The 14,870-nt window shown below is 41.1% G+C and overlaps 1 protein-coding gene across 1 annotated transcript; it reads left to right on the top strand.

Moving 5' to 3' along the window:
- The first annotated feature begins 2,139 nt into the window (after positions 1-2,139).
- Positions 2,140-6,505, top strand: FABP5 (fatty acid binding protein 5). The gene is made up of 4 exons (XM_007185100.3): positions 2,140-2,296; positions 4,647-4,819; positions 5,203-5,304; positions 6,257-6,505. The coding sequence occupies exons 1-4, from the start codon at positions 2,218-2,220 to the stop codon at positions 6,308-6,310; spliced, it is 408 nt and encodes a 135-aa protein (XP_007185162.1). The 5' UTR covers positions 2,140-2,217; the 3' UTR covers positions 6,311-6,505.
- Positions 6,506-14,870: the final 8,365 nt, after the last annotated feature.

Raw genomic sequence — 14,870 nt, 5'->3', positions numbered from 1 at the left:
GACATTTTTCATTCAAACACTCATCACATCAAAGAGTGTGCTTAAAAGTTAGGTTTTGGGTAATGCCTCTGGTATAAAAACAATTTAAGTACCTGAGTATTTAGTACTATAGTGCCAATTTCCTTCTGATATTTCTATAGCATGGTTGACTATGATAATCTAAAAATTAGTATTCCGGTACTGAGTCCTGGCTATTATTACCATATTCTATACAAAAATGGACAAAACATGTTGAACTAGCACATTAAGAAGGCAAGTCCAAACACATAGGAACTGCTTCTCCAGGAGGAGGGGCAGCGGGCCGCGCTAAGTGTCTGGAAGCCAGCACTTGCTTTGCTGAGCAAATGACGCGCTCAGCTGCCCTCAGAATGTGAATGTTTGCTGAGCAGTAGAGCCTCAGGTGTGCGACGTACCGGCCCTTAGTGGCACAACTGCATGGCCTGAGTCACTCAGTATTAAAATGGTACCACAAGGAAAACTGAGATGACCCTAAAATTAGGGCAGGAACTTGAAAGGGCTACAGTGGGGAGTGGGGAGTAAATGTCCTGAGGCACGCAGGGAGATAAGAAACCAAGCTCAGATTTCAGTTTGTTAAGGAAGATACAAGAGCTAGTGTCTTGGAATAGTGCAGGGGACTGTAGCCTCTACTCTTTTATTTTTTTAAATTAATTAATTAATTAATTTATGGCTGTGTTGGGTCTTCGTTTCTGTGCGAGGGCTTTCTCTAATTGCGGAGAGTGGGGGCCACTCTTCATCGCGGTGCGCGGGCCCCCCACTATCTGGGCCTCTCCCGTTGCGGAGCACAGGCTCCAGACGCGCAGGCTCAGTAGTTGTGGCTCACGGGCCCAGCTGCTCCGCGGCACGTGGGATCTTCCCAGACCAGGGCTCGAACCCATGTCCCCTGCATTGGCAGGCAGATTCTCAACCACTGCACCACCAGGGAAGCCCCTGTAGCCTCTACTCTTAATCCCTTGAGGAGGAGAGTGAGCCAGAGGCAGCCAGGTGTGGTCCTATTTCACAAGGTCTAGAGTGAGAAGGATCTGGACAGGCATTCTGGTTCTGCCACTCTGCAAACTTTCCCTGCCTTATTTCTCTTTCAGAAAATTGGGATAATATTCTTCAGCAGAAATCTAGTGGAGATCAGTTAATGGATATATAGGAGCCAGGAAGTACAGCATCCAGCAAGGAGGCACTCAGTAAACGGACCTTATCCTCACCAAGTTGGCTACCCTCTCTGTGTGGCAATTTCCTCACCTCATCCCAACTCGCTCCCACAGAAACCCAGGAGCACAAAGTAAGATATTGCGACAAGCACACTTTGAAAAGTATAACGTTCTACATACAAACACAGGGTATTATTATGATTAAAGGTGAAGAGGAAAAGCGCTGGAATCTAAAGACTTGGGAGCCTGAGGGGAAACTGAAAATATAAATAATAAAACATACTCGAATGAGAACATTTAATAGCAGTGGCAGTCACTTAAGCTGATACCTGCTACAGAGTCTGAGTTTGGAAAACCAACTTCCTGGGACATCTCCATCCACCCAGCACTTTCTGATAAAATGGTCTAACTCAACTCAGGTATACACCCATCCTGAGGCCCCATGTGGTCCGGGAGTGGCCTGAGGGTGGGGAGAACGGGTTGTCTCAGGAGGGTGTGGGATGCGGGTTTGCCCCCTGTCTGCGAGCAGTGACTAGTGAGGCAAAGAAGTTTATCAATCGATCAATCAAACTACCGATCAATCAATTCCTGCCATTGGAGCGGAGCGAAGGCTAATCGATTCTTTGGGGGTGTTTTGAACGGAAGAAGGGCGGCAGCTTGACGTGGGATCAGTGGGCCCGGGAGAGGCGGGCCGGGTCCGCCGGTAGCCCCGCTGGCTTCCTGGGCGTAAGGAGGCGCGGGAAAGTGCAGGGGCTGGCGTCCGGGGTGGCGTGGGGCGCGCCGGGCGAGTCCCTGCTTGCAGGAGGCGCCGGAGGAGTCCTCGCGGCCGGGACAGGTGGAGCGGGTTTGCACGCCTGGACCCCGGGAGCGAGGCCCGGAGGCGGGGGGGGTGGGGGGCGGGCGGGAGAGGCGCTCCTCTCATTGGCCGCCGGGCACCGCCCCGCGCGCGCTCCGCCTTTATAAAGCAGCCGCGGTGGGTTGGCGTCCGCACGCCAGGTTCCCGGCGTCCGACCCTCCTTCGCTTACTCTGCTAGCTCGCCCGCCCGCGCCCACCATGGCCACCATTCAGCAGCTGGTAGGAAGATGGTGCTTAGTAGAGAGCAAAGGCTTTGACGAATACATGAAGGAAGTAGGTGAGGTTCCCCACCATGCGGCGCTGCAACGTGGCACGTGCGTGTCTGTCTGTCCCTAGGTCCCCTTCGGCGTGCTGGGCTCAGAGGCTGGGCATGCTTGTCTGCCTATCCCCGACCCCGTTATCCTCTTCCACCTCCATCACGCGCGAGGGGCGGGGAGAGCGTGGGCCTCTCGGTCTGCCCCGCTCTCTGCTGCTTTCCCCTGGGCGCCACCGCACTTGCTCCCTGCCTTTGGCGCGCTCACCCCCCTCCCACCGCAAACTTCCCTTCTTTCGACCCCTTCAGGCAGCCCTCTTAACTTTCCCTATTTTTCTTCCTCCACGACTCGTCCTCCCTAATCCTGCCCCCGTCCTCCCACTCGCACTCGCTCCGTCGTGGCCGCACCCACTCGCCTTGCCCACCGTGTCGCATCTTTGTTCCTAGATGGCGCGCGGGGTCCCCTCCCTCTTCCCGGGACGCGGTTTCTAGCAGAAACCCTTTAGAGGGTCTGAACCGGGCTACTGCTTCAGCTTCCATTCCGCTCTCGGCTGCATCTCCCCTCCCCGCAGGTCCCCCACCCGCCCTCTCCGGGTGCGCCGGGCCCTTTGGGTTGGCACGGCTCCCCCGGGAGCATCGGGGCATCCTCGCCTCCACGCCCCAGAGCGGCGCTCAGAGGCGTGGCACTGGCGGCGCTGCCCTGTTGGCGGGTGGCCTGTGGGACGAGCCGGGGATGGGGAGGCAGTGCGGCGCGGCCCTGGCCTCTGCGTCTAGAGGGTGGAGGGCAGAGAGGCTTTGTTGGGAAACCGCGGTCAGAAACTGCCGGTCCCTCCTGCGGCTGCTTTCCTACCACATCCAAGATGGCCGTGGCTTTGCAGAAGGCACTTGACTTATTAGAAGCCTTCCAAGGGAGGATGAGTCTCTGTAGGAAGATTCAAGGTGTCACTCAAAATAGTGCTGAATTTTCTCCTGTCTTTTTCCTGAGCCGGTGACAACGATTGCATGCTGGTTGAGACATTGGGTAGACTGGCAAACAAAGATGAACCTTTGTCACAGGCCCCTAGGAAGTGGGATGGTGAAGCATGGCAAAGATCCTATCTGAGACAACTGCTGGGGCGGTGGGGATGCTTTAGAAGCCGCCCTCCCACAAATGTTAACATTCCTGCTTTCTGGTGCAGAAGTCACTGCAAAGACCTAGGCCCTGAGGTACTTGAGAAACACACCTTCACTAACCTTTATGCAAGACAGTGTCTGGTTAAGGCTGGTTCTGTGGTGAATCTTGAGTGTCTTTATGATCCTGTGAGTAAAGCCACCTAACGTGCTCAAATCGAAGAAACACATTTGTGTTTGTTCACATGTGTGAGGACCGGAGAAGGCTGTTTCTCTGCCCATTGAAAGCAAATGTGTTTATCAGATGGCTGGTTTCCAGAGTTCTGGAGTCATGAAGGTTGTCAAGGCTCAATTCATTAGAGAGCAATCAAGGTGGAGGAAGAGCAGAGCCCTTTATTTGTCCAAAGTGAGAATAAATAATGACTCTAACAAAACAAGGCACCAGCCTTGAGCTGGCAAAAGAGAAGGCTTCACGGGGACATTTCAAGCCTGGCTGAGTGTTCATCATCAAGTCAGTTACTCTGTTTAGGTTGAATCTCCTCATTTGTGAAACTGAGATTTCGCCTAGAGCTAAGTTTCCTACTAAATGTTAACATTAAGGGGAAATACACAGATTATAAATTAAATATATCAATACAGTAATTGAGTTACACAGCTCTGAAATATTTACTCTATTTGAGGGTAAGATTTTTCCTGTTTACTAGCATTATGATTGTGCAGTTAACTCTTTAAACTTTGTGTAATTTGAGTATCTCAGGATCAATGTTGATTTTGTATAGTCTGCTAATCAAATATTTATCAGGGGCCTTTTATGTGCCAGACTGTGTGCTGGAGTCATAGAATACAATGGTTGGCAGAATTGAGGACATTGTAGAAGTTCGGATATCTTCCCTAACTTTCTGAAAGCCAGCAGAGCATGGTGGTGGAGCTATTTGGAGGCCCACGGCCTGCCTGCATTGTTGGTTCCCAGCCCCCTCCCTCCCTAGCTGAATGAGCTTGAGTAAGTTACATCAGTGCCCCATCTTCTCATCTGTAAAATGGAGACAGTGTATCCCCCTTCCACAAGGTTGTCGTAAGGCTGCCATGAATAATATATGTCAAGTATGAGCACATGGTGAGCACTGGATATGTGTTCACGGTTGTTATTGATAAGTGAATAAGTGAAAATATGCACAGCATAGTGATTACAATTGAATTGCTGCTTTTATTATGTAAACTATAACTCTGGTCCTCCTGTTGTTTAACATGATATAACATTCTACAGGAGTGGGGATAGCTCTGCGAAAAATGGGTGCAATGGCCAAACCGGACTGTATCATCACTTCTGATGGTAAAAACCTCACCATAAAAAGTGAGAGCGCTTTGAAAACAACACAGTTTTCCTGCATCCTGGGAGAGAAGTTTGAAGAGACTACAGCTGATGGCAGAAAAACTCAGGTCAGTCCTAACTTATAATATCACAGAAGCTTCTAGAATGATAGATTCTATTAATAACAGTCTTACTGCTTCCAGGCAAGAACTTAATGAAAAAGTCACAAGTTGTTTTATGAATTGAGTTGTGACAAATTAGTGAAAGTACCAGCTTCACAACGTAGTCTATTTTGTAAAAATAGTTTAAGGGACACGAGAAAGAGTGCGTATCTCTTATGCGCATCTAGATTGAAAAGCATAAACTGTATTACGAATGAAATCAGTATGGGCTAATGAAGTAGACTCGGAAGGGAAAAGATGAAAAAAATGTTGGTTAAGGAGGTTATGAGTCACAGAAACTCTCTTTTACTGTGCTTTGGAAGATTAAAAAGTATACTTTATTTTGGCAGACTGTCTGCAACTTTACAGATGGCGCATTGGTTCAACATCAGGAATGGGATGGAAAGGAAAGCATAATAACAAGAAAACTGGAAGATGGAAAATTAATGGTGGTAAGTGTCTGACATATCTTATTGCGCTTCTTGTTTGAATTCATAGTTCACATAGGTGTTCTGTATCACTGATCATGAGCAGGAGAACTAGGTTTGGAAAGAAAAAAACTGCAAAGCAACAAGGTAAATACAAAACACTAATAACTGAGAAAGCCCTTTGTAGAGATAGAGAAGTGAGATGATGTACTAGAGGATGTAGCACGAGCTGGGTTTAGTTCATGCTCTGCTGCTACATTTACAGTACAGGCACACTTCAGAGATATAGCAGGTTTGATTCCAGACCACCGCAATAAACTGAGTATCACAATAAAGTGAGTCATGTGAATTTTTTGGTTTCCCAGTGCATATAAGTTATGTTTATACTATTATGTTAAGTGTGCAATAGCCTTATGTCTGAAAAAACAATATACATACCTCAATTAAAAAAATACTTTATTGCTAATAACTGCCCCCCAAATTACAATAGTAATACCAAAGATCACTAATCACTGATCACCAAAACCAATATAATAATAATGAAAAAGTTTGAAATATTGTGAGAATTAGTAACGTGTGACACAGAGACAGGAAGTGAGCAAATGATGTTGGAAAGATGGCGCCAAAAGACTTGCTCAATGCAGGGTTGCCACAAACCTTCAATTTGTAAAAAAGTGTCTATATAATCTTGGGCATACGTTTTTCTGCTTCTTCAATATGAGGAATAGTATTTGCTGAGACTGAATGAATAGTTTAGATATTGCAAATCAATATTTAGTTTTCAGTTAAGCATATGCACGTCATAAGCAAAATAACAGGTTCTAGCTTTTCAAACCCAGGAATCCTAAAGTGCATTTTCTTCGTCTATGAAGTAGATTACAACGTTTTGTAGGATTGTGGTCCTAGCATTTAACTATCACCATTGCTCTGTGATGTAATACTAACCTGACTCTTCTAATATCACTCTTTCTCCTAGGTATGTGTCATGAACAATGTCACCTGTACTCGGGTCTATGAAAAAGTAGAGTAAAAATTTCATCATCATTTTGGATAGGAAGCTGCGAGGATGAACAAGCTCAGTTCAATGAGCAAATCTCCATACTGTTTTGTTTTTCATTACTATGTTCAATTATCTTTATCACAAACATTTTACTTTAACTATTTCAAAGTGTTGGTTTAATTAGGATCATCTCTTTGGTTAGTAAATAAATCTGTTTGTGCTATACCAGTTTTGCATGTTTTTTTAAGCTTTATAGGAATTTAGTGATGAGTTTTAACATTTATGGATGGAATAAATTCTGGGGTAGCCTTGAGGTTACCATATTGAGATTATATTTTAGTAATTTATATGTAGAGCTACTTCTGTGGCAAATAAACTACCAATCATTAATCTTGCCCTATGCTATTTGAACTTTGTATCAACTCAAGAATCTTAAATTTGTGGCAGAGACTGTTCTCATTGAAAAATAGCTACATAAATAAACTTTATAATTTAAATATTAAAATAAAGGTTAAATCACCATCATTGACTAATAATCACACTTTTAATAGTGTGCTTATAACTATTACTCAGGAATTCTGAGCCAGAAATTCATTTAATAAACTTTCTGAGGACCTACCATGTGCCAGGCAGTCTTCCAGAGGTTAAGGTATGTCTGAACACAAGGACAAATCATTGCACTCACTGTGACAAGAAACACTCAGCTTTGAAAGCAAATAGTGTGCTCATTAACAAAAGCCGTAAGAGTAATTGAGCTCTGAATGAAATACTTGTATGTATATATAAAGAATAACTAGAATTCTAGTGACTCCTGTCCTATTTCTCAAGCCAAATAACAAATATCTGCAATTCACATCTGGAGAAATTCCTATAGGCACTGGGCAAAAACTATGTACATGATCCTCAGAACAATACTTAGGGGAGCTAGTAACATTATCTCTGTGCTGCAAATAAGAAAACAGGTTTTTGACTACCTAACTTGTTCAAGGACATAGGAAGCAGGAGAGTTGGAGTGGGAACCTACACCTCGTGGATTCCACTCATGACTGGTCAATCTTTCATTCTACAGCACTGCCTCTTCTCAGTGGTATAAAGATCCTGAGTTTAAAGTCCCTAAATGTAATAACTGAGACTTTTCTGAAACTACTCTCTATGCACTGAAATATTAGCTGGCAAGAATCTTTAATTACTGAAAGCTAGCAGTCAATGAAAGAGTTGGACTCACTGATACCCTAGCTCTGTGTTGTCCGATATATAGCTGTAGCCCCAGGTGGCTGATGAGCACTGGGTAAGTAAAATACACAGAAGATTTAAAGAACTTTATACCAAAAAAAAAACAAAAAACAAAAAATGGAAAACACCTCTGATTTTTTTTATATTGATTACATGTTGAAATAATATTTTTGGATACAGTTGGTTACCTAAATATTGTATATTAATCAAATTAATTTTACCTGTTTCTTGTCTTTTTTAATGTGGCTAGGGAATATTTAAAAATTACATGTGCTAAAAAAAAATTACATGTGCTGGCCTTTTTTTGGTCCATATTTTTAGTTGGACAGTGCTGTTCTAGACTTCCTTTTCTATTTGAATTTCCATCTTGTTTATTTTCGGCTCCATACTAGAGTTCCCCTTTTATCCCCTTTTTCTACTTCTAATAATAGTGTACATTTATATGACTCCCTGAACCAAACACTGGGCCAAGTACTTTTAAGAGTTTTATAATTCTCAGAACCACCCTAAATGATGTGTATTAACAATTGTTTTCTGCCTTATTTAGATGAGAAAACTAAGTCTCAGGGTCTAGGTAATGATACCAAGCCATACAGCTAGTACGAGTCAGAACAGATTGGAGCACAGGTTCATCTGACTAAAACCTGTGCAACAAGCACCATGTTCTAATGTCTGTATTGCTTCAGTTTATGGACAGTGTAGTATTACTAGAGGAAGGGTAGGCCCATGTTTCTTCTATGGGGGGAGCTGTGGACATTTTGGGTGAGAGAACTTTTCTTCATTGTGCTGAGCTGTGGCAAGTCGGTGTCCTAAGATCATTGCCACAAAATGCCCATGGCACCCATCAGTCTACCCCAAACACCCTATACATTTCCAGATGTCTTCTAAGGGTATGGTAGCATACCTAGTTGAGAACCACAGGTAGAACAAGAACAAATGTAGCTCAACTTCATATTATCTAGTGTCAATCAAGCCCTTCTTTCTGCTAAGCAATCCTTTAACATCAATTCACCCCTTATCAAAAGGTATAAACTAGTGCCTTCATTGAATATTTTTGTTTTCTCTTAACTGGTAGTATGTTGGAATGTATTCTGTTTAGTTCTACAACACACTGCATGTGTTGGGAGTTTCACTCCCTGAGTTTCACCCAGGTCTATCAGATCTCCTGTTTTCTTCTCTATGCTTCAACACTTTATTGCCGATAACCTATTGGACATTTCCCTATAGATGTCACATTTAATTTCAAACTGGTTTAATCTCTAAAATTTAGTGTGATGATTTAGTGTTTGGGCTTTGGAAGCAGACAATCCTGGAATCCAATTCTGGCTCTCTACCCTTTTAAGAATTGTGTGACTTAGGGCAGGGTTACTTAACTCCTCTGAACTGTAGTTATACCCTTTGTAAAAGATACAACATTGCCTGACTCATAGAATTGTTTTAAATGTTAAATGAGATAAAGTAGGTAAAGCACTTCGCAGAGGGCCCAGCACATAGTAAAGGCTTAATGTCTCTCCAGTACTGCCCAACAGAACTTTCTGCAGTGATGGAAATGCAGTGTATCATCTGCACTATTCAACACATCGGCACTAGCCCCATCTAGGTGGGTATGGAGCAATTTAAATACTGCGAGTGCAACCAAGGAATTGAATTTTAAATTTTATTTAATTTTCATTAATTAAAATGTAAATTTAAATACCCACATATGGTCAGTAACTGCTGATTTGGACAGCACAGTATGCTAACCTCATGTTTTCCAAAATCAAGTTTCTTATTTTGATTCCAAACCTACTCCTCTTGTGGTATTGTTCATCTCAATCCATGGGAATGTTATTTTTCTAGTTCTCTAGCTAAATGCTTTTGAGTCATCTTTAATTCCTTTCTTTCTTTCCCATGCTATAGCTAATCCACTAGCAAATGATTTCAGCTTTACTTTCAGAAAGTATCTAGAATTCAAGTACTTCTCACCTCTTCCACAGATACTACCGTGATTCAGACTCCACCGTTCTCTCTCCCCTGATCTCCCTGTTTGCATTTTTATTCTTCCAGAGCTATCACTTTAAAATACACGTTTAAATATGTCACTCCTCCAGTGAGAATCCTCCACTGGCTTCTCATTTCATTCAGAGTCGAAGCCAAAGTATTTGCAGAGGTCTTACATGATCTTGCCTGTCTCTCTCAACTTCCCAACATCTCCGCTCCTCCTCGTTTTCTCTCCTTTCACTCTCTTACCAAACATTCCCTTCCAGTAGGCCATTGTTGACACAGCTGTGCTCCTGCCTCAGGGCCTTTGTACCTATTGTTACCACGGCCTGGAACAATCTACCTTCTGAAATCTGCTGCCCAGGCTTTCTCTGCTTTCTCACTTCCTTTAAGTCTCTTCTCAAATGTCACCCTAGCAGTGAGTCATCCCCAGAGTGTATATTTGCTACCACCCCTCCTGCATACTCTGTATTCCCCTATGCAGCCCTTGCCCTTATCACCAATCCTGACTAACTATATGTTTACTTGGTTTTTCGGTTAAAAAAAATTTTTTTTTTGTGGTTATTATCTGTCTCTCTCCCTGGAAAGTAAGCTCCATGAAGAAGGGGCTTTGTTTTTACCCTGTTCTCTATCACTCACCTAGGAAACAACCTAGCACATAGAAGATGCTCAATAAATATCTGTTAAATGAATAAATTCATTAGTAAATTAATGGCTCTTCTGTGGCTATTTAACATATTTTAATATTATTTAAGACCCTTTATGATTTTGCTTCAATTTATGTTATTTTTTTAAACCATATTTCTTACCTTTGTACAAATCATTCAACTTAACTAGGTCATTTACTTACCCCAGAGGTAGTGTACTTGATGACTGTAGAATATTAATGTTTGAAATAGGAAGTAAGGAACTCAGTCTAGTTTCTGAACTGGCATGCTGTGACACTCTGCCTCACCAGGAACTAGGCTGCCCGATGGTGATCAACATTTAAAATTTATTTTACTGCAGCTGAGTATTCTGCCAACAGGCAATGTCTGTCAAACAGAACTTGACCTGAGTTGTTTGTGGAACGTGGTCCAGATTAGATACAATTTACCACAAGTCAAATGGTTTAACATAAGTCAAATTCTCACCAAAGAAAAATGTACAGGCAAGAGATGACTTCACTTTCGGATTATGTCCTTGAGCGCTGCAAGGGCATTGACTGTTCTCTTCAAGCAGAATGAGTGCCTAAGGATGCAGGGTTATTGGCGCATCACACCTGTGAGGTCTTTCTAGGCAATATGTGGCTTTGCTCTATGCTAGTATAATTATGTTGCATTTATTGCTAATTTAGCGGTTTCTTGAGTCTTAATCTCGTCAACTGTTTTCTCAAAATTCTGGTATTTGAAATTATGCTAGGACCATAAAATGATTGAGAACCATGTGTTTAGCACCTAGATTTTAGTTTTGCTTGCTCAGTTGAGGCTCTCACTCAATTCTTGCTGCTTATTAATTAATGATTATTAATGTTGTATTTAAAATTCACTTTTTTTCTATTTTTTTAAAATTGGGGTATAGTTGTTTTACAATGTTGTGTTAGTTTCTGCTTTACAGAGAAGTGAATCAGCTATATGTATACATATGTTCCTTCTTTTTTGGATTTCCTTCCCATTTGGGTCACCGCAGAGCACTGAGTAGAGTTCCCTGTGCTATACAACAGGTTCTCATTAGTTATCTATTTTAGGCATAGTAGTGTATATATGTCAATCCCAATCTCCCACTTCATTCCACCTCCCCTCTCTACCCTTGGTGTTTATACGTTTGTTCTCTACGTCTGTGTCTCTATTAAAATGGTACAGATGAACCTATTAGCAAAGTAAAATTCACTTTTAAGTTTATGAGAATAATTGTAGATTTTCCCTGGGTTCCATGTACTCACTGTTCTTCTTTTTTCCTGTTGCCCTCTTAGAATTCACTGCTGTTTGGTGGGTCACGTGTGATGTGGGTTAGTAGGAAGAACTGATGAAGATGGTGAAGTGGTTTAAAAAGCTGAGTGACACATGTTTTGAAATATTGTGAAAGGCAGGGTGGGATGACACATCACTGGTCCCACAGCAACTGGAAAATAACTTGTCTTATGACATCTGGTCTGTCAGGCTCTTGTCACCAGATTATACGTGGACATTTACTTCGGAACAAGTCCATCTCCTCCCAGGCTCCTCCTCCCACACTGCACGCTTTGAAAATGTATGAAAAGGAAATAATAATACTTTTCACAGAGCACTTTTTAAAAGTGATTGTGACACATGATATGAGGAATGAGATAGAGCAGGGCCAGGGTCCTTTTCATGGAACTGACATTCTGGTGAGAAAAGATAGAATACACACAGTTAAAACAAGTGGCATAGAGTGATAAATGCAGCAAGAAAAAAATGAAACCAAGTAGTATGAGAAAGAGTGAGTAGGGTTGAAGACACTTTATATGCGATGGCCAGGAAGGCTTCTCAGGGGACATATTGTTTGAATCCAAACCTGAATCAGGAGCAGAATGTAGGCAAGTAATGTCTGGTGGCATAGTGTTCCAGGCAGAAGAGGGCAACTGCAAAAACCCTTTGTGGAGCAGACAGGGGGCAGAGTGACAGAAGCTGATGGACAGAGAAACAATGAGGGACAAGATGCAGTCTGATATCTGAGTAGGAAACAGAGCCTGTGGGACCTGTTACTTCTAGTTAGGGATTTGGGTTTGTCAGAGGGTCAAGGGAAACCATGGAGGGTGTCAAGTAGGAAATGCCAGAGCACTTTAAAAAATACCCTAGTTTCACTCTCGGTAATGGAAAACTTGATATTTGGAAATTCTTCTTACTAAAAACAACTGAAAATACTGGACAAAATATATATACATATATATATTTAAATTTCCTTAAGGTGACAAAGAGCTAATAAAATACTGAGAAATTACTTGGCGTAGATCCGGGAATCCAGAGATACAAGTTCAGCTAATAGGGCTGGTTTTGCCCTGAAGTATTTACTTGTGGATCCAGAAGTGGCTGAGAGACTGAGCTGTACTTTTGGCAACAAAGAGAACAATTGACCTTTGTCTGATGGTAGACGGGCTGATTTCATCTTCCTTTGTCTTAGAAAAAGAGTTCCTAATGGTTGAAAATTTTGTTACAAGGATGTTCATCAAAGTGCTATTTATATTAGCAGAAAATTGGAAGGCACATAACTTTCTAGAAATGGAGGACTGGTTAAATAATCATATGTCCATACAATAAAACACTAACAGACATTTAAAAAAGTAAAAAGACTAACAAGAGCTTGGAAGAAGCCTCATAATATGCTCTAAGGTGAAAAAAAATCCTGACTATAAAATATTATGTATGGGAGTTTGGGATTGACATATACATACTACTATTTTTAAAATAGACAACCAACACAGACTTACTGTATAGCACAGGGAACTCTGCTCAATATTCTGTAATAACCTAAATGGGAAAGAGTTTGAAAAAGAATAGATACATGTATATGTATAACTGAATCACTTTGCTGTACACCTGAAACTAACACAACGTGGTTAATCAACTATAGTCTAATATAAAATAAAAAATTTTAAAATTATGTACACATCCCATTTGTGTAAAATTATGTGCATACATGTAGGAAAATATAGAAAAATGTTAACAGTGGTTATCTCTTGGGATTGGGGTTTTGTTTAATTTCTTATTTACTTGCTTATATATCTGTAATAAGAAAAATGCAAAAACCTAATGCAAATTGCTCTGTATTTTTAATGATAAATAAATAGTATATTAGAAAATACTGCAGAAAAGTACAAATAAGAAAATAAATAGTCCTGGAAGTCTCATTTCCATAGAAAATCAGTATTAGTGTTTGGTTATGAGGCATTGAAATAATTCTTTATAAATTTATGTGCATATAGACCCCAAACATTTTATACATGGGAACATAAAATACAGTATTCTGCTGGCTTACTTGTTTTTTTAAAAAACTCAAACAAATATAGATTCATATTTTTTAAACCTCACAGTATTTAACTTTACTTCAACTCAATTATTTATTTGATCAATTTTCTATTTATAAATGTTTAAGTCTTTGAAAGTTTCAGTTATTAACAATGGTTCAATGAACATTCATATACATTAATGTAATAAAATCATTAAAAAACATTTACAGTAGTATTTACCCTTTAGATAGGTCCCCACAGCATTTACTCAGCCTTCCTTAAAACATAGGCCAAGTAGTTGCCAGGCTGCAAACAAAGTTAACCTCACAAAGTGGTAGAGTGCTGTAGCACGTGATTAAGGAAACTTCTACCCTACAAAATATTTTGCCCCCAAGGTGCAATTTAACTGTTTTAACAAGGAACACATATTTTCCTTTATACAATTAAAGATATAGAGCGAGGGAAATGTTGGTTCTAAAGTCATCCTGATTGAAAAGTTAAAGTTATTTATGATGGGTAGTTTTGCTCTTTCTCATTTGCTGGGCTTTACACAAGGCCATGATGTTCACTTGGGCACAATTCCAAGGGCCTCCATTCTCATTCTCATCTGAGTGGATGGCTCTAGGTTGTGTGAAAATTATGGGGCATGCCACCGAGACCCTAGTATTCAGTTTAGTTTGTTTCTTGCTTGGTTATTTTGTTGGTTTATTGATTCTCCAACCAGACAATTACTAAAAGAAATACATGAGAAAAGAATCCCAGGAATATGTATCAGGGTTTCAGAACAGTAGCAATGAAAATAGTGTTTACACAGGAGTTCAGAAAAGTTACATATAAGAGAATAAAGACTTCTTTCATAATTTAGACAGAGTTGGTTTGACAAAGGTTTTCAGCAAATCACATAACCAAATATAGAAATGAAGGTTGCTGACTCAAGCTATTGCACTAACCACTAAACTCAGCTTCCTCTCTTAGCAGCACAGGGCAGAAGCACAGGAAGAAAAAAAAATGCCACTCTTTCTGGAACAAGCAGACTTTTGGAAAATGGCCAGTTCTGGAGCTTGACCTATACGATGCATCCTCCTACAAGGTGTATACCACACCCAGAAACCTTGGAGAAATCATCATGACACAGATGATATAATCTCAAAACCTTCTGATTTCATGTTGAAGTGATTAACATGTCAGTAGAAGGTTCTGATGAGAACTTAAATTCTTTACTCTGGAAATAGGTGGTAATTCTAGGATCCCAGAAAATTTAAATCTGTCAATTCTGTTTGTTTGGGCAGTTGATGGGAAAATGGTGTTGTTTCAAGTCCACATATCAGGGGCACAAATACACATATTAAATTAGGAAATAAGGCACCAGATTAGAATGAGGCAACACAATGTTAATGAAGGCAGTTATGTCCAGGAGATAATTTTGTTAAA

This window comes from Balaenoptera acutorostrata, chromosome 17, assembly GCF_949987535.1.
Source record: "Balaenoptera acutorostrata chromosome 17, mBalAcu1.1, whole genome shotgun sequence".
Classification (NCBI taxonomy): Eukaryota; Metazoa; Chordata; class Mammalia; order Artiodactyla; family Balaenopteridae; genus Balaenoptera; species Balaenoptera acutorostrata.
Note: the sequence above shows the minus strand (reverse complement) of the source record. Positions and strands in the feature narration are given on the sequence as shown.